Genomic DNA, 19,208 nt, shown 5'->3' on the forward strand with positions numbered 1-19,208 from the left:
TTGTACCTACCCAAGCTCTGGAGGCATGGCTCTTATCAGGAGGAGTTTGATGGAGTACCATGTATTTTATCCTGTCTTGGACTTTCGGGTTCTATTCTTCCATTTGGTTGGGATTCCGTAAAATTTCCAACATCTGCGTAGGCTATTGATCAAGAAAGAAACTTGGCCCACTCGTCAAGACATCAACAACTTTCTCTAGATCCACTTGCCCCATTAATTGGCATACCTTCAATGTGCCAAAAAATTTTAGATCTCAAACTCAAATTGTGCATGAAAAGCTGATAAAAGTACCAAAAAAAAAAAACTTTGTAAGAAATATGAAGACGCTTGTTTCACACCTATTGAGTCCTAGGCCGATGCATACTTTTGATGGATTAAAGTTTTTTTTTTTTTTTACTGCAACGGTAACAATTCTATAAGTTAATCTGTTATGCTCTACGTGGATGGGATGCTAAATAGGCTATATAAAGGGTTAGCAGGTATATAAACCTGACTAGATCCTACGGGGTGGAGTTTGAATCCTGATCTCATGATGGACTAAGTTAGTCTTAGTAGTTTTTTCCTTTGTCGGACTCACACTATTAGCACTACAATACTCCCATAAGGAACCCCATATGCTGTAACGAGTCCGAAAGAGCTGCTGGAAATGAGTGTAAAATCGCGCGTTTTAGACTTTTACGTCATCTCGTGGTACACGTCCGCCCAAGCGGGCACAAGAAAGTCATAGCTTCTCGAAGGTAAAAAGGACCAAATCAAAGCTTAAGCTGAATAATACAATCAATGATCTTATCTTAGTTCCTACAAGTAGAAGACGAAAATGTCTTGGAGAGCTCTAATTGTCAAATTTGAAGCAAAAGTCTCGATCACACAACGCGATATGTTGCAAATTTTCGTTGCTGCTGCATTTTCCAGGAAGGCGTTCCTCTCTACAAATAGGAAAAAAGTGCCATACATAGATAGTACTACAATGGTACCTATGTAAGTTTCTTCCATTCCATTAAAGACAAATTGAGATAGTTTGAAGCGACCAAAAAAAAAAAAAAAAATCCTGTGAGAAACATGGCTGAAAAATACCAGCAGCAGCAGCAGGTGTACCCACTGGCACCATCTACTATTGTGCCCAGGAGTGATGCTCAAGAATCAGGTACCTATGAATCCATGGAGCTCAGGAAGAAGAAAAGAATGAAAAGGTTAGCATATATCGCTGCGTTTGCTGTATTTCAGACAATAATCATCCTTGTTTTTGCCCTGGTGGTGATGCGCGTAAAATCACCTAAAGTAAGATTGGAGGACATCAATGTCATCACCAAAGGGAATGACAACATCAGGCTCAATGCACAAGTCAGGATAAAGAATACTAATTTTGGGCGTTACAAATTTGATAGCAGCATAGCTACTTTGACCTCAGGAGGTGTATCGGTGGGAGAATTTGTGATCCCTGATGGGCGGGCCAGATTGAAATCCACCAAGACATACTATGTTGTTGTGGATGTTACTAGCCCTTCAAGCTCTGGCAGAGGTGGCTCTAATTCTGGACTGCTGCAACTGAACGCTAAGGCTGAGTTGACTGGAAAAGTCGAATTCCTGCTGGTGTTGAAGAAGAAAAAATCTGCAGAAATGGATTGTACCATGTCGGTTAATTTGTCAACAAATTTTGTCCAGGACCTCACATGCCAGTGAGGGCTTTGCTCAAGAGCATTCTTTTTGTAAAAAGCTTGTTTAGCTCGTCTGCTGCCTGTGAAAATGCTTCCTCATCCTTGTTTTTTTCACTCTGTGTTTTTACTATGAAATTCACGTTTTAGGTTAGTTTTTGTCAGTCACTTGAACTCTTCTTGGTCTTGAACTACTATTATTTACTTCCACCTTCACATCTTGTGAACTTTTGATATTGTAACAGCTGCAAAAACTTTTGTGACACCATTGAGAATGAGATTCTCTGCGGTGATTCATACATGTATACATGTGTATATATATATATATATAAAGCAGTTTGGTGATCATCAGGACATTTCCTTTGCTGTTTAGAGCAGTAAGTTTCAAAGTTACTGATATGTTTGTTGTGGGGGGGGGGGGGGGGGGGCTATAAAATCAGGCATTATTAAATTATGCTTTTTCTACTATTTGATATCATAAGAGCACGGGATACTGCACTAGGTAAAGAAGGTGAATCCACAATAAAAACTTTAAAATTACCACTCAGCCTTAATTATGACAAGGAAGCAATTTATAGAGTGTTACAATAGTTTTTTTTTAAGAATACCTAAATAAAATTTCAAAATTTACAAATATCTTAAAAAATACATCTACAATAAAAAAATTTTCACAGGCAAATGCTACAATGTAATAGATTTAAAAAAAGAATCCCTAAAAACACCTAATCCACACATCAACAGGCCAGCGACACGCACTCATGGGTACTTCTCTTTGATCGGCTTTGGCGATTAAACTATTGGGCCTGCATTGTTGGATGGTGAGCTGGGTTTGTTCTGGGCTGTAGTCAAGTCTCTCTGGTCTAGGTGGCACGACAAGTTCAAAACGATCAACCAAAGTCTACTTCGTGAGTCCGATTTAATTTTAGCCCCCAAGCCCAAACTGTACCTCACAATTTGCATAGAGAACAAAAAAGAAATAAAAAATATAATTATTCCGACATGAAAAAGAGAGAAAGAGATGAGACAAAAAGGGCAAAAGCATGCAGCAATAACGGTTAAAAGAAGCTCTCTGTTTTTTGAAGTTTAAAAAATCAGTTGAATTCGAAATGGCAGCAGGGAAGGTTGCGATACGAGGAGGCACCACACCAACAGATTCAAGAAGGTTTTAACTTTTTCTTTTGGCTCTTTGGAGTTTGAGAGTCGATTAATAAATTCTTCAAACTCTTCTCAAATGGATTCCCTACTAAAAGATATTGCAGAGAAAGCAGGCAGTTTTGAGTATATGAATTGATCAACTGAGAACACCTTTAAAGGCGTGTGTTAAAATGAGAAAATAAAAACACTAATAATTAAATAATTACTTCCAGTTTGACTTGCTAACTTTTAAGGGGTTGAAGATCATCTTTATTTTTCTTTAAGGGCTTGGATTGCCCTTATCTTGTAACATTCCAATCCGAGTAAGAATACTAATGATTCTAAATTGGTGGACCTTGTCTTTAAAAAAAAACACTCTGCTGATGTCTGCGGTAAAAGCGAACGTGATCGAGTTTGATTACCAATTTGTTCAATCATCGTTGTTTATTCTGATTTAACCAATTTGAAGAAATCAATCAACTCGGTGAATGATGATGGCCATTTCAACTTGTCAAATGCTGCCTTGTATATTAAATATTATATACTCCTATAACAAGATTTTACTTGAAAAGACCTGCTATGTATAAATACGTCCATCCAGCTTCCCAGGCCGACAGGAGCACAAATCCCATCAAAAGATACTGCTGTTGATCTAGCTAGCCGCATACACCCTTCGACAGCCCTCCAAAACTCCTCTCCTCTCTCAAATCTTCAAGCTATCTCCACAAGATGTCGGAGGAAAGCCACGTAACTCCACTAGCACCGCCACAAATTTACCGGAGAAGTGATGAAGAATGGGGGGCTACGGCTACCACAAAACCAAAAGTCATTCATCACAAGCACGGAAGAAGCAGCAAATGTTTCGTCTACCTCTTACTGTTTCTCGTCCTACTAAGCATAGCTTCTTTAGCCTTCGGATTAGTAGTTCTGCGAATCAACGCCCCTAAGCTTAAGCTGGAGCTGGTGGAGATAAAGAATCTCAAGTACACAGCTCCAGATTTTGCTTCACTGAACATGACTATGGTTGCACAAGTGAAGATTTATAATCAGAACTTCGGTGGATTCACGTTTCACAACGGCAGCACGAGCGTGGTGTATGGGAACACCACTCTCGGGATGACGTATTGTAAAAGCGGGCTTGTTAGGGGCAGAAACTCCGAGAGAATGACCGTTGCTGTACAGGTAAAAGCCAATAATGGTTTAGCTGAGAACAAGAATTTTAGCAGTGATATGGGCTCGGGGTTGGTGAAATTGAGCAGCTATGCTAATCTTAGGGGTGAAATTCGTGTGTTGAAGCATTTTACTAGGCGTAGAACTTCATTCATGAACTGTACCATGAGTCTTAACTTGACGAGCCAAGCAGTCCAGGATCTGAGATGCATGTAATCTTCACGGGACGGTTCTCTCTTCTTTTTTTTCCCCCTTATTTCTTGTACATGCTCTAAAACGAGTGAGTAGAGTATCCAAATAGAGATTCAATCTGTACAATTTTTTAGTATAATGGTGGTGAAAGCTGCTTTGGTTTGACGTGTAATGCAACATTAATTGCTCTATAATGAAGCGGGATAATGACACAAAAGTTTACCCGGTTCTTTTTGAGTGCATTCTTGATGCACCTGGTCCCATGATAATGGGGTTTTTCTTGTTCTTCCAAGTCGTTTCTCTTTGTTTTCTGCCCTCTCTAGCTTCCAAGTTGTTCTCTTTACTTTGAAAGTCGGTCAAAATCCAATTACGGCACGAGGCGTCCTGAAAATTCAAGTCAAGGACAATTAGACTAAATCAAGACACGAATTCGATAGATTCTTTAACTAAATATGACCATGTTTGAAGCCTGATTGCTAGCTTTATCGCTCAGAAAAAAAAAAAAAAAAAAACTTGCCGTAAAGTGTCAAAATGGTCTTTGGGATATACAAACCATAAAACTCGGGACTTGTTAAAAGCTAGCTGCTCCTAAATTTTGGGAAAGGTAAGTAACAATTCTTTGTTACAAGAATCTTGCGTCGAGAAATTATGGAAGTACTCGAGTCCGCTAAACTTAGATTTGGTTTGGATAGGCAAAACTTTCTAGGTATTGGCGAGATGTAATAAGCATTCTTGCCAGAACTGTAACTGAATATGTCTATACACAAGTAAAATGCCGACACATACTTGAACATCCTCAGAATAAAACGGAATTTCTAGGCCAACGGCAAAGTATAAATTATGGTACCTGGCTTGGCGGCTGAGCCCGGATGTCACTATCTAATTTTGGCAAATGCATACCGGGCACGGCACAGATTAGTTGCAGGAGATAGTCTGATATGGTTCAGCCGACAGCACCCGTAAGAGCATTTCAGTTTTGCACAGAGTGCCGTTGGAACCTGATAGTATGAATATCTGCACATTTTCCAGGTCAATATTATGGATTTTTAGCCTGCCAAAAGTTGGGGGGGGGGGGGTTTTGAAGTGGTGTAGGTTGTAAAGAATTGTTTTGCCAAATTTTGTTGCAAATCCAATTTCACCCGAAAAGCGAAAATGTTAGCCTAGGGCCCGATTTAACATAGTTCATACACACAAGCTTGCTTATATCTGTGCTGTATCATTCAATCTAGTGGCATAATTTTTGATGATTGAGGAACAAGTTATCAACAATGGATGTCTGTTAGCAAGCTCTACTTAGTGTCGCATTTTACTGAAATCAATCAGGTTTTTCTATACGCTGGAAAACTTTATTAGACTTGATGCATTTTACGGAAAAGAGGGGGGGCCTGAATAGACTACATTTAACCATTGTCTATTGGTGAGCCCACAAACACTTAAATTTGCAACGGCTCCATCCACATGGATGATGGAACCAGTGGCAGGCATGATGCATCATATGGAGCTCCCCTTTCCAGCCGCCACTGCTACAAGTTTTTATGTCTAATTACTGAACCAAAGTCCCAGTTTAAAAGAAAATGCCGTGAATGTTTGCGAAGAAAGGGATCGTTCTATCGTAGGACAAAAAGTTTAGACTTGGTTGACCTGATGATGAAAGATTAATGCACATTGGAAACTCAGACTTGGGAGGGAAAATGGACGTTGGAAGCCACTTGGGCATGAATTAAGTGCAGGGAGGAAAAATTTTAAGCTTGGTGAAGAAAGAGATAATGAAAGAGAATCTGGAGCTGTCACGGGAGTCATTTTTCATTTTGGTCACGACAATGTGTTAATTCAAGAAACGTCAGTACTCAGATTAGATTTAATGACGGGGACCCATATTATCCAAACCGATTCATGGGTGTGGAGATTTTGTTGGCTGGGCTCTCATTCTACCATGGGCTTCTGCAGTACAAGTAGTCAGGGAGCTCATGCAACCAAGATATCTTGTCGAGCAATCAGAACTCTTTTGTTGCCCCCGTAGCTCAAGCGGTCCGCTCTCCCTCTTTAGATTATGGCGACCTTCCTGACAATCAGAATTCGACTCTCGCTGTTAACGCGTTCGGGAGATGAGGTCTCTCCACTCGAGCCGGAGTGGGATTAGTCGAACCCCGTAAGGATTGATCCAAATATCCACTCTGTCAGAAAAAAAAAAAAGAAAAAAAAATCAGAACTCTTTTGTTTTTTCACAATTGCTTGTCTTTTTTTTCGCAACGATAGAATTCCTATAATTTAATCTAGCCTAATCTAGGGGAGGGGGAGGGGGACTCGATGTAAATAAAGATTTCATCAAATATGGCCAATTAAGGCCGTCACATGTTGTGACAAAGTTTTGGTGAGAGGCAAGAGTCAAACCCACGGTTGCTTGTCTGATTGGCTTCCTAAGCCCAAGCTATGGATGTTGTCATTTCATTTGAGAGAAGCAGGTCAACGTGAAAACCCCCTCATGCACAAAAAGAGCCCATTTCGTTTCAACTTTGAGAAGAAGATTTTCTATTTACAATCTCTTTCATTTTATCATCCAATTCAATTATTATCCATCTTAGCCGCATTCTTCCTGGCAAAAATCTTTCTTCGGGTGTCAAAAAAAATTTATTGCTTGGATTGCTTGTTTCCGTCGAAAAATATTGTCGTTTTCCGTGATCACATTTCCCTATCACATTTTTCTCTCACATATATCAAATCACTACAGTAATTTTTCCATGAAAAATGACGGAAAATGCAATCCAAACACAACCTTAAGCTTCTAGCTAAAAACAACTAATAAGCAATGGATGAGTGGTCAAGATCTTTATTAATTGATTTAGTTAGTATTGACCAACCGATATAGATTTAGTTTCATTAACATTAGGACAACTGGTATCGTCCTATGCAAATCAGTTAATGCAAATAGGCCAAGGACGAGGATCAGACGAGAGGGGGGGGGGGGGGGGAACCGCTGCAGCAGCTTATCATGACGTTTTTATGCGTCTTCATGGAGTGATATAAAGAATTTGTGCTCCTCCTTAGTCAACATTAATACAACAAAGCTGCTTTCCTCGTTTGGTATACTTCTTTTTTGCCTGGTATAATTCCGCTTCCTTGTTGCGCAATGGTAGAATGCCAAAACATGTACGAGATTCTGTCACTTGTTGATTCATAAGTTGTTGTGCAATTCCTTCCTGCTCTTGAAGGAGTTCCACCGTACAAGTCCAACTTTACCCCCAATTTTAAATGAGTAAGGAGATGATGCTGAAAATATTACGATTGTTTAACACCAAAGTTTTTAGCCGATAGCATAAAAGTCTCAATCAAGAGTCAATTAAGCTTCGAACGTCCAAAATCTGTGCAAACTAGATATATACCCCCACCTCTTCAAACCACCCTTTCATGTAACAGCTGAACTGTTCTAATTCCCAGTTAGCTGTGCATTTTATCAATGCCTAGGAACCAGCAAGTTGAAGTAGAACCTCTCTCCCCAGCTGCGGCCCCTTACTGGAACAACATAGATGATGATGGCCTCCCCGTGGAATTTAAGCGTCATCGCCGCCACCAGAAGTACGTCCTGTGCTGTGGCTGCGTCACCGCCCTGATTTTGATTCTAGTGGTGGTTGTCTGTGTGCTAATCTTCACCGTTTTTGGTGCTAGATGTCCAAAACTGAGAGTGAACTCGCTCCAGATTGATGGCTTGGATCGTGTCAACTGGACAGATATTAGGCCTAACACAAATTTGTCCATCATAGCCGATGTCTCAGTGAAAAATCCAAATATAGCCTCCTTCAAATACAACAATGCATCAACCATTCTTTACTATGATGGGAACATCGTCGGAGGAGCTAAGACACCAGGAGCAACTGCCAAGGCTGGTCGGACTCTCAGATTGAACGTGACTATGGATATTCTGCTTGCCAAAGTCCTGAATGTTTCCCGGCTGCAGGCTGATTATCTTGCAGGGATACTGCCAATGAGTAGCTACACCAGAATCAGTGGCAGGGTGAAAATTTTTAACCTTATAAAAAGGGGTGTTGTTGTAAGGACAAATTGCAGCATGATTGTTAATGTTACTAGTTATACCATTAAACATCAGGACTGCAAGAGAAAAGTTACTCTGTAGCAGACTGGCAAGGCATATCTGCAGAGGATTATATTCTTTATTTACTGGAATTAATTCCCCAACAGATGTAAATACGAATGATGAGTCTACGTTAAAAAAAAAAAAAAAAAAAAACCGTCCTATAGTCAGTGTCCATTTTTATGAAGCGTATTAGTATATTGTCGTTGATATCATGGTTAAACATTGATTAAATGTTGAATAAACAGGTAAATTGAACTTACAACTTCTGGGAACAAACTCACTGCGCTTGTCAATTTGCATCTGTTTGAATTTTAGTGATGCAAATTCGGGCTTTCCTTGTAGAAGGAAGTCTTGAGACTATAAATCTAAAATGGACTAATTCTATTTTGCATTTCTAAACTTGTATCACTTTTTTAATTTGCACTCTATACTTTAATTTTGAATACCTTGCACCCTAAACTTTTAATTATGGACACTTTACACCCTAGCTTTGCAAGTTTGTCTAATTTAACTCCAATCAATGACAATATTACCAAAATCACTTTACCACATTAACGTTCAATGGCACTATCAATTTCCCCCTTAACGTTACATTATAGTCATTTTACCCCCAAAACTAATAGTCAAAATTAGCGAAATTTGTCAATTAATGTGAAAAGACATGTTTAGCTTTTAAAATTATTATCGTTTTAATTATGGGTCTCATTATCAATTTACCCCATAGAATTATTTTTTAGGCAATTTATCCGATCATTAAACCAACTTAACAACTTTAAAAACTTTAGAAGAAAGTACTCTCCTCTTTGTATAATAAAAATAATAAAAAAGTTTAGAATGACTCTTCTCCTTTTTAGTATCAAGGAAAAAAGGTTAAAGTATTAATCTCTTTCTTCTTGGCAATCTTATTAATATTAAAAATAAAGAAAGATTGGGGGTGGAGAGAGAGAGCTCAATTTTTTTTAAAAAAAATACAAATAAGAAAGAGTTAAATATTTTTATTATTTTAAAATTATTTTATCTTTTTGTTTACCATTCAATTCCAATCCTAATCCCGATAATTTTAAAGTAATACGATAATGTTAGACTCTTCTTTATTTTCTCTCTTTGCAAAACCTAATTTTCTGTATCTTTCTTTCCTTTCTCTTTTTCTTTTCCTAATATTAATAAGTGTGAAAAAAAAATTTGAGAAAATCCTTTTATTTTTATGTTTTTGGATCTTTTGAAGTGAAAAAAAGGAAGAAAAATCACTCCAACTTTTTTATTTTTAATTATATATAAAAAGGTAAATATATTTAAAAAAATTTTTGACTATACTAGTTAGATTAACAATGAGGCAAAAATGCCTTGAAAAAAATTTTAAGGATTAGAGCCATTGTATCACTATAATTTAAAGAATAAAAGGATATTTTTTATCCAAAATTTCTTTAACATATTGAATTGAATTACTCATGAGGGTTAAGTGATTAAAAAATAAAGTTAGAAGGTAAAGTGATAATAAGCCTAACAATATATCGTTTTGTTCTAATTGCAGAGGCTTGTCTCTATACAAAGGGAATATTACAATTGACTTCAAAGACTTCTAGAAGACAAAAAAGATGGAATAATGCACCCAAGAAATTGAATGTTTCTACGCGAGAGCATACATGTGTCTTCCAACTGCATTGCCGCAGTCAAGGTTCAATGCTCAGAGTACGCAGTTAGGACCAAATTCAAGAGTCTACGAAGACTTTAGATGGTCCAGACCCCCGCAAAAGCTCTACTCAGAAAATAGTAAACTATTATTCTTCTAACAAATTTAAGTAAGGTTTGTAGTAGAAAATAGTAAACTAAATTTATTCTTCTAACAAAATTGACTAACTTTTGTTTAACTTGGATGAAAAAAATTAAACCTATCAAAATAAAATGAAGAGAGTATATTAAATAAGGATATGTTAAAAAAAAGTTAAAAATTAACTATATTTTTGAACTGAAATGTGAATTATAATTTAAAACAAATGAAAAAAAAATAAGATTATTAAAATGCAACAAAAGGGAATGTTACAATTGACTTAAAGACTTCTACAAGAAAGAAAGATAGAATAATGCGCCCCAGAAATTGAATGTTTCTTTGACTGGCATGTGCGCGTAAACGTGTCGTCCAACTGCATTGCCGCAGCCCAAAAGTTCTTCCATTTTCCAAAAGTTTGCCGCAGTCAAAATTCAATGCTCAGAGTACGCGGTTAGGACGAAATCAAGAGTCTACGGAGAGTTAGATGGTCCAGACCCTCGCAAAAGCTCTACTCAGAAAATTTGTTCAATTATATAAGAGATTCCGTTATGGTACATACTTTCAGCGAGCAACCTAGCTAATTGCGATCGACCCACTTCAGAAAATCTTGCTAATTGTGATCGACCCACTTCAGAAAATCTGCCATGGGCGAGAAAGAACAGGCTAAGCCTTTGGCTCCTGCCATGGGCGAGAAAGAACAGGCTAAGCCTTTGGCTCCGGCATCCCACAGGATCCACGTAGAGGAAGGAGCTGAAGCTCAGTCCATGGAGACTAAAAATTACAGCAGCAGGAGGAGGTGCATCAAATGCTGTGGCATCTCTACCGCCCTCATATTGATTCTAGCTACGACCATGTTGGTGCTTGCTTTCACCGTATTTCGCGTTAAAAAACCCGTTTTGACGATGAACTCCGTCAAGGTCGAAGGATTGGATGTTGCTATGGAGGCAAATTTTCGTCTGGGGACAAACGTGACACTTGTAGTAGATGTCTCGATGAAAAATCCGAACGTGGCCTCCTTCAAGTTAGATAATTCGACGACTTATCTTTATTATGGTGGCAAGATGGTTGGGGAAGCCATGACTCCGCCGGGGCATGCCAGGGCGAGGCGGACGATGCATATGAATATCACGGTGGATATTCTGGCAGATCAACTGCTGGATGTGCACCGGCTGGGGAGTGATCTGCAAGCAGGGGCTTTGCCTATGGGTAGCTACACAAGAATAAGCGGTAAAGTCAACATTTTAAACATCATTAAGAAGCGCGTTGTTGTGAGAATGAATTGCACTATGACAGTTGATATCCACAGCCAGTCCATGAGGGATCAGGACTGCAAGAAACATGTTTCCCTCTAGATTGAGCACCGGTTAATTAATTAGGATTATTTATTTATATTATTGAGGGTGTATGGTTTCAGAATTAATTTGGTAGAATCCTAAAGATACATAGATCATTCCATGCTTGCATCAAGCGGTGGAATGAAGAATATGCATTCCGTTATGTAAAATTCAAAAATTGAGAGCATTCAAATATGCACTTACAAAACTTTAACACATTGCTTATGATATCAATAATGGCTACTTGAGTATTTTTTTTGATACTATCATATTCTTGACTGGTTAGAGAATTTGTACGACTACTAGCTATGGCCGATGCAGAAGCAGAATACTTTTTTTCTTTTTTCTTTTTTTCTAGAAATGATAACTGTTGTATAATCTAATATATTGTACACTAAGGGGAGGGGATAGATCTAAGAAAGTTCAAGAGTAATCCGGAGAGGACTGAACCACCACTAGATCAAACGAATCCACTATACACTCGTTTGAATTTTTTAAATAAAATTACTTTTTAATATGGCAATTGGTGAGAGGCAAGAATGCATTATATATCAAATTTTAATGCTTTGGTGGTGGCTACCGGTCCAAAGGCTGGTGGTTGCCGATGCCGAATACATTAAAAGCCTTTTCGGTAATTTTTTGTCCAACATGAATATAATAGTCTCTTGCAAATTGAAATAGCGTGAGTAAATTTTACCTGCCGACTAAGCTAAATTACCCGATTTCATAGTGGGTTGAATAAAATTCTTAGGCCTATTGGGTTGGGTGCCAGACCAAGTCAACAAGCAGCCATAATCCTCCTGGGACGACACGGAATTGATCGTGGAGCAACTTCCTAGTCAGTAGTCACTGGTCTAGAGTCTAGACATAGACTAGCCCAATTCGGGTGGTAAAATACTTCGATTGTGTTGATATATGGACTGTAGGTTTAATAACACTACGCGAGGCCACCTAATAACGCATATACGTATTATTGGGCTTTTCGCAAAGAATGGGGAATTTAAGTAGTTCAGTCCAGAAGCACCCAAATGTAAAAGATTTGATTATTGAAAGAAATGAAGTTTAACTGAGTTTTCAGCTTCTTCGTGCTTCCCAATTTACCATATCGAGAAGATGGAAAAAAAAGGGTTTGAAGGTGGCTCCTAAAAAAAGGCACGCGAGGTTTCCCAAATTAGAAACTGCACTATTTATGCCCATATATTACAAGGAACAGTTTCATGAATGTGAGCGAGGTTTATGCTCAAAACCATATAATCCTTCAAGTTTTCTTTTCGCTGCTTTTATGATCTTATATCAACTAGAGCTTCACACTTTTCTTGGACATGATTATATATATACATCCCTTCCATGCATGAACTTGCAAGGTTTTTCCCTCCCAAAGGGCATATGGAACACTTTTGTCTTTGGGTGGCGGATTTGTACTTTTATGATCAGCTCCTACAATTTTGACTTTTGAGACATGAATATTTTTTTTTTTTATCGCAACGATAATATTTGTATAATCTACTTTAATTTAGTCTAAAAGAAAAGGCAGTCGACGAAAAAATTGTCGGAGTCCCACCCTCACCAAGATTTAAATGTCTTGGTGGTGCCAACAGCCCAAGAAGTTTGAGCCATGATTCATCAAATTTGTGTAGAACATTCTTTGCGTAAATTTTTTTTGTCAGAAAAAAAAATAAAGAAAATAAAGTCAAATACTCATAGAATTAATTAAAAGTGGAAAACATGCTAAATTTTGACATTAAGACTTTAGAGAAGTGCATTTGTATGCTCGACCTGGACCCCGGATTGAGCTACATACAACACCCTTAAGATCTCCCATTTCCGGGGGACCGTGAATATGTTAGTAGTACATGAGAATGATTTCTGGGCATTGAAGGGATTTAATTTGAAAGGGTTGATAGGACCCTCCATCCAAGTCTTAATTACGTATATATATCAGGGTCCTTGGCCCGGAGAAACCCTCCCCCAACACGCGCGCACCAACAAGGCAAAATACCACTCCCAGCAATTCAGTGCTCTGAGCTCTGCTGTCTGCTCTTCTTTGGTTCCTTTCGGCTTTTCGTGTCATATGGGTTTCGTCAAGTAGGTGAAGTAACTCGCTTGAATTTACCCACCACATCTTTTGGAAGAGATTTTAACCTAGTACTACATCCATATTGATTTGACCAGGCAAAATTTCTCTTGCCCTTCTATTTTTATTTTTTTTTATCATTTGTTTTCTTCATAAAGTTCTACTTGTCAATCGGGTCCAATAAATTGTCGAATTCAACTCATTTAATTTGTAATATTTTTGGATTTTAAAATATAATTTTTACATTAATAAATATGAAACTCATACTCAAATTACATAATATTTAAATTGCAAGTCTTATTCGAGTTTAGGTCAAACTCACTTATTACTCATTAATTTTCTTAATATAATTACTATAACTATTAAGTTGTAAAATTAATTTAATATTTACAAGACTACAACATTAAAACTAAACATGAACAAGTAATAGTTTTTAAAAGGTATATAAATCAAAAAATTTTCAACACTATTTATATCTAATTCATTCAAAATACATAAAAAATAGTAATAAAACATGCGATCATAAACCAATACATTTTCAAATGTTGGACTTTTTTGTAACCTTGTGATTTGAATCCAAACATGTTTGATGATTTGTGTTTCTAGACAAAAAAAAAAAAAAATCAACCAATATTATGCTAACACAAAAATTTACTCAAACAATAAGAAAAGTTAGATATTCAGTTATGCATTACTAATATTGGGTCTCAAGAAAAGTTAGTAGAAGAGTTTTCAGATATATTTTTGTGTTTTATAATTTGTATATATTTAATATTAAGTAATAATATATTTGGATATATAATTATACATAATATCAAAATATAAATATTATATATATAGGTAATTAAAGGGCCGGACCTATATCGGATTTGAGTCTAATGAGATTCAAACTTGGCTCATATTTAATTCGAACCTAATTTTTAAACTCAAATTTAGACAGACTTAGTAAAATGTCGGACTTATCGGACTTTTTCTCAAGCCAAACGAGTCGAGATCAAATTCATCTTACTCCATTGACAGTCCTAGATAAAGTGAATTGAAATCAAGGTCCTACGGTGGTAATAACTCACTTTTGAATCAAGGGCCTTCAACTTCAAGCCGATTCTTCTTCATGATCTAATCTGAGTCCCTACCTTTCCGGTCCTTGAACAATTGCATTAATATATAAACGGTCAAGTAGACGGATGGATAATGCTACATTGCTACTATAATAATCAATAATGCCAGACTACAGTAACGAATATCAAAGGTAATGGTCAAAGGAGCGAGGGACAAAGCCTTCTCACTGCTTTAGTAGCCCCAAACCAAATGGTCCAAATCCCGCCACAAGGAGACAAATTGAATCTCCCACGTACATTTCATCAAGACAGGAATAGGGAAGTATCAACATCAAGTATCTTCACGAGTTCCAATAGGAATGGAGTCCTGTCGCGGACCATGCTTAGTAAATATGGGAAATGGTAGAGCCTTTTAAGGAATTGAACAACCTACGATCAAGATCATGTCCATATCCGACTCGTTTGAATTCGAAAAAAGTTTAATTATTTAATAAATGAATCAAATTTAAATATAATATGAGAGTCATTTAATAATTAAGTCTAATATGAATTTACACGAATAGTTCATGAATACATATATAAATATATTAAATGTATATTATATTTTACTACAAAGGAGTAATTGTACATAAATTAGTCTAATATTATTTGTTTTTTTAAATCAAGAAACACAATTAAGCTTATTCTAAATAATGCATTATATATTAAAAATATAATTAAATTATCTCCGAATTCAAATTCGGTCTTGAGCTCAAGTTTGAATTTGGCTCATTTAATTTAATTAGTCGAATTCAAATTCGAACTCAAGTATTTGTACAAATAAGTGAATCAAATTCAAGCAATTTAATACTCGAATCGAACTTAAACCCTATTCCTATAATATAGGATCAAAACTTGAAAACAAATATTTGACTCGTTAAAAGTTTTAGACGTGGCTGTGCTTGGTGTAGTTGCAACGTTGCATATGTTATAATTTGATATATGCTTGTACGCACGGCTATGCTGCAACGTTTTTAAACCCGGACCGTAGAGTAAACTAAAAAATTTTTTGATTCGATCTCGATTCAAAGGTTTAATAATTTTTATTCATTTTAATATTAAGAATTATGAATAAAACTAAAATATTTATTTTAAAAATAAATATTTAATAAAAACCGATTAAACCTCCCAATTTTAACCGATTCAACCAGTTATTGACCGGTTCAATTAATTATTTGGTTTTTTTAATTGAATCGGATCGAAGGCATGGCCAGATCACGATTCAACAAGTCGAGCCCCGGCGGATCCGATTCGATTTTCAAAACATTGCTATGCTGTTGCATTGATTCGATGTACATGAATAAAATTATGAATATAATAAAATTATACCACCGTACATTATATTACGTAAACAAGTGTAATAATTGAAAGTCCCAATTATACTTGTCCGTGGTCTGTAAATAATGGACTAGTCAGGTAAAGACGCAATATACAATCTCGTATATTTGTCCCTGAAGTCTCATCCTCGCCCACACAATCTTCTCACTAATCCGTTCCTTTTTCAGTTCTACGACCTTTCGTGTTTGCACTTGCAGCAGCTCGCACGATCGTATATTTTCTCCTCTTTGAATGGAAGACAGGACAGGAACAGGGAAAGGCGTAAAAAGAAAAAGTGAAGCGGAAAGGAAGAATCTCACTGCTATTGTTTTAGGTACTTTCTCCAATTTCTCGAACTACTCCCCCAGCGAGAGACCAGAAGACATATTTTCTTCTTTACCGGCGAGTTCATTCCGATAATGAACAAACACCAAGAAACTGGGGACTATCCGATTTTCCTCCTCAACGTGAATCAAACATTTCCTCAGAGAATGTTAATTACAAAAATTCAACTCTACAAAAAAATCCCAAGTGCTGCTTTTCAAAATCATTTTGCCGTTCCAAAGAAATTCAACAGGAAAGATCAAATCAAACCCTTTACTAATAAATGAACTGTGGTGCCAACTTGAATTCGTCCTTAATTACATGTAGCTAGCACAGCACTACTATTGTGCTCTCAAATTTCTGACCATCCTTACAAAATACAGAAAAATTCTAACACGTGATATCACTGGCATACCCCTTCCTTTCCCATCACAACTTTGCAAGAAAATACCGGAGTAATTGAGATATTTACAGCAAAACGAAGCAGAGAGGTGATAATTTTTTCTAACATTTTTTTACAAAAGTAAGAATTTTCGTCAAATAAATCTAGGTATCCTTACAGTAACTCCAAAGGGTGATAATTGATTACTCATTTCCCAGTCAATGCCATCGCTTACATCAAAGAAGACATACCCCACCAGCCTACCAAACTAGGGCATCTCTACTCTTTACTTTTCACTACATTAATTAATAATAATAAGTTTTGATACCACTTTACATAAATTAATATAATAATATATTATTGTTTGCTTATCTACTGCTACTGCTACTCCATCAAGCACTTACAAACAACCTACTCAAGTACAGCAATTAATTGTAAATAAATCTACGAATTTACTAATAAGTAAACCGTCACGGGGTCTCCTTACAATTGCATGTCCCTCTCTCTGAACAGGGACAGACAGAAGGGATCAAGAATCTGTTGATTCACTACTAACTCACCGATTTCTCATGTGACGGATCGCTTACTGAACGCGATAGAATCGAAGCCTCCAAATCTACAATGCATGTCATCGTTTAAAATGATTATTAAGAACATAAAAGTATTCATTTCATTACTACATTACACCATCTTTTTGAGGTTTAGCTCCTACACCTTTTCTCCAACACCTCTGAGAATTTCTCAAGTTTTGATATCCGTTTGTTTTTCCGGTGATTATTCAGTCACATATTTCGAAAACTAAAAAAAAAACCTTGAACGCATGTAACTGAAATACTACTATGACTGTCAATTTACTGGGTAAATTCTCGTTTACCTCTAGAAGCATTGAAAGATCTTTTGCAATGCAGGATGGCACTTTGGATCCCATCCTGTTGCTGCAACAGGGAATCATCCCGTCGATTCGAGGCTACAGGCGCCGCCGGAGCCGTCACCACCGCCGACGACGCCGACCGACTTTTGCCCAAATGCTTACAGACAACGCGGAGCCCAGCCTGTAAATTCCCCTGCTTCTGAGTGCTCTTCACTACATTACTCCCTCCCGCGGCTTCGCACGCCACCTCGCCCCCCTCACCACCGCCATTCCCTTTCATGGCAGTGGGTTTCTCCGTCGGAGACTCCACCTCCGCCGCCGTCGGAGGTGGACCAGCTCCGGGCTTTGGAAAGCTCAACTGCCCGGAAAATCTCAGCTTATCTCCATACCTTTTTGAAACGCGAACATAGAGCGGCTTAACTTTCTTCAGATACTTTTGCATGACATCTTTGGAAAACTTCCTCTCATCTGTAGGGCCATTCGAATCAGTGGAATTCTCAACGACGACGTCGTTACTCCGCTTAATTGACTTGCTGTTTGTTCCCTTGGAACTATTATCTCTGGTGAACAGAGAAACCAGAGGAACTTCTTCAACCTTCAACTTGACAGTGAAGAGTTTACTAGTCTGTTGTTTTCTTTCTTGATTCTCCGGTTTCTCCTGGGGTTCGGATTTTTTGTGGTTTTCGCGGGAATTGGACTTGGATTTGTTGAAGTTCAACATCTGGACGCGAAATTTGGTAGCGGATTTTAAAATGGAGGAAACTGGATGAAATTTTGGGAGAGCTTCGGCGGCGTTGAGAATCATGGAGGATGAATCTATGGGAACGAGACGGCCTTTGAAGAACAAGTCATCGGAAGGAGAGAGCGAGACATTTGGATCGTTAGAGTCGCCGCTGGAGCTGGAGGAAAGCGTGAATTTTATCTCCTCTCCTTCTTCTTCTTCTTCTTCTTCTTCTTCGTCATTTTCTACTCCTCCTCCATCACTCTTTACCTTTTCACTCACATTTTCTACTTGTTCATCAACATTCGGGACCAAATCTTTGTGGTCCTTCATTTGTTCCTCGGAGTCACTGTCGTCATCTTCTTCTGGAAGAGTGAATTCCAAGTCAAAGAAGGGACCATCGTCGCCGCCGTCAGAGTCGGAGTCTGAGGAGAAAGGACTGACCGCGGTGACTATGGTGGTGGTGGCGGTGGAAGAAGAGGAAGAGGAGTCTGCAGCGCGTAGGTTAGTAGGGCCGTCACTTTTGAAAACTGCACCACCACCACGCCAGTACTTGAGTAAGCTAAATGCTTCCATTGTTGGTAAAGCCAGTATACAAGCTTTTGTTATTCTGCGGCTAGTTAACAAGACTTTGTAATAGCTGATCAAACTTCTATGGAGAATTGAGTCAACTCCACATATATGGCGAATAAACTTGAGAAGGACACGTGTTGATGCTGACATCAGCGTATTTATGGTAGAGAGAGGGTTAACATGACAACTAGACAAAAAGTTGTTGAACGTGGAGGTAATAACCGGTGCACACGGTCAAAAGAAAATGCACTTGCCTTGACAGACAACGCGCCTAATAGGTGTTTATCTCTCTGGCATGCATAAATGTTTTCAAAATAAAGAATAATATGCTCCTATGACAGGATTTTAAAATAAATATGAAGAAAAAATTACAAGGGAATTGTAGACAATTACACAAAAGTGTTTCCAATTTACTTGGATAAATTTAATTATTTCATATAACTAAAATTTATTTATATTGGTTATATTAAAATTTACTAATTTATAAGTTGATTTGCATTGAAACCTAA

At 37.5% G+C, this 19,208-nt stretch overlaps 5 protein-coding genes across 6 annotated transcripts; 4 read left to right on the forward strand and 1 right to left on the reverse strand.

Moving 5' to 3' along the window:
* The first annotated feature begins 827 nt into the window (after window positions 1–827).
* Window positions 828–2,000, forward strand: LOC113706626 (late embryogenesis abundant protein At1g64065-like). Its single transcript, XM_027228552.2, has one exon. The coding sequence runs from the start codon at window positions 1,060–1,062 to the stop codon at window positions 1,678–1,680; it is 621 nt and encodes a 206-aa protein (XP_027084353.1). The 5' UTR covers window positions 828–1,059; the 3' UTR covers window positions 1,681–2,000.
* A 1,162-nt stretch (window positions 2,001–3,162) lies between these two features.
* On the forward strand, window positions 3,163–4,377 carry LOC140013241 (late embryogenesis abundant protein At1g64065). The gene has a single exon (XM_072062442.1). It carries the CDS (start codon window positions 3,516–3,518, stop codon window positions 4,170–4,172), a length of 657 nt encoding a protein of 218 aa, XP_071918543.1. The 5' UTR covers window positions 3,163–3,515; the 3' UTR covers window positions 4,173–4,377.
* A 3,166-nt stretch (window positions 4,378–7,543) lies between these two features.
* LOC140013201 (late embryogenesis abundant protein At1g64065-like) lies at window positions 7,544–8,405 on the forward strand. The gene has a single exon (XM_072062321.1). It carries the CDS (start codon window positions 7,603–7,605, stop codon window positions 8,275–8,277), a length of 675 nt encoding a protein of 224 aa, XP_071918422.1. The 5' UTR covers window positions 7,544–7,602; the 3' UTR covers window positions 8,278–8,405.
* A 2,066-nt stretch (window positions 8,406–10,471) lies between these two features.
* Window positions 10,472–11,601, forward strand: LOC113706396 (late embryogenesis abundant protein At1g64065). 2 transcript variants are annotated; one of them, XM_027228299.2, is made up of 2 exons: window positions 10,472–10,668; window positions 10,708–11,601. In XM_027228299.2, the coding sequence occupies exons 1-2, from the start codon at window positions 10,651–10,653 to the stop codon at window positions 11,356–11,358; spliced, it is 669 nt and encodes a 222-aa protein (XP_027084100.1). In that variant the 5' UTR covers window positions 10,472–10,650; the 3' UTR covers window positions 11,359–11,601. The 2 variants fall into 2 exon arrangements, with proteins under 2 accessions (XP_027084100.1, XP_027084099.1); XM_027228298.2 differs by having other exon boundaries at window positions 10,474–11,601.
* A 4,203-nt stretch (window positions 11,602–15,804) lies between these two features.
* Window positions 15,805–18,763, reverse strand: LOC113706249 (probable membrane-associated kinase regulator 2). The gene is made up of 2 exons (XM_072062376.1): window positions 17,409–18,763; window positions 15,805–17,150 (listed from the first exon to the last, which is right to left on the reverse strand). Exons 1-2 carry the CDS (start codon window positions 18,700–18,702, stop codon window positions 17,086–17,088), a joined length of 1,359 nt encoding a protein of 452 aa, XP_071918477.1. The 5' UTR covers window positions 18,703–18,763; the 3' UTR covers window positions 15,805–17,085.
* Between the last annotated feature and the right edge of the window lie 445 nt (window positions 18,764–19,208).

Source organism: Coffea arabica, chromosome 8c (assembly GCF_036785885.1).
Source record: "Coffea arabica cultivar ET-39 chromosome 8c, Coffea Arabica ET-39 HiFi, whole genome shotgun sequence".
In the NCBI taxonomy this organism is placed as follows: domain Eukaryota; kingdom Viridiplantae; phylum Streptophyta; class Magnoliopsida; order Gentianales; family Rubiaceae; genus Coffea; species Coffea arabica.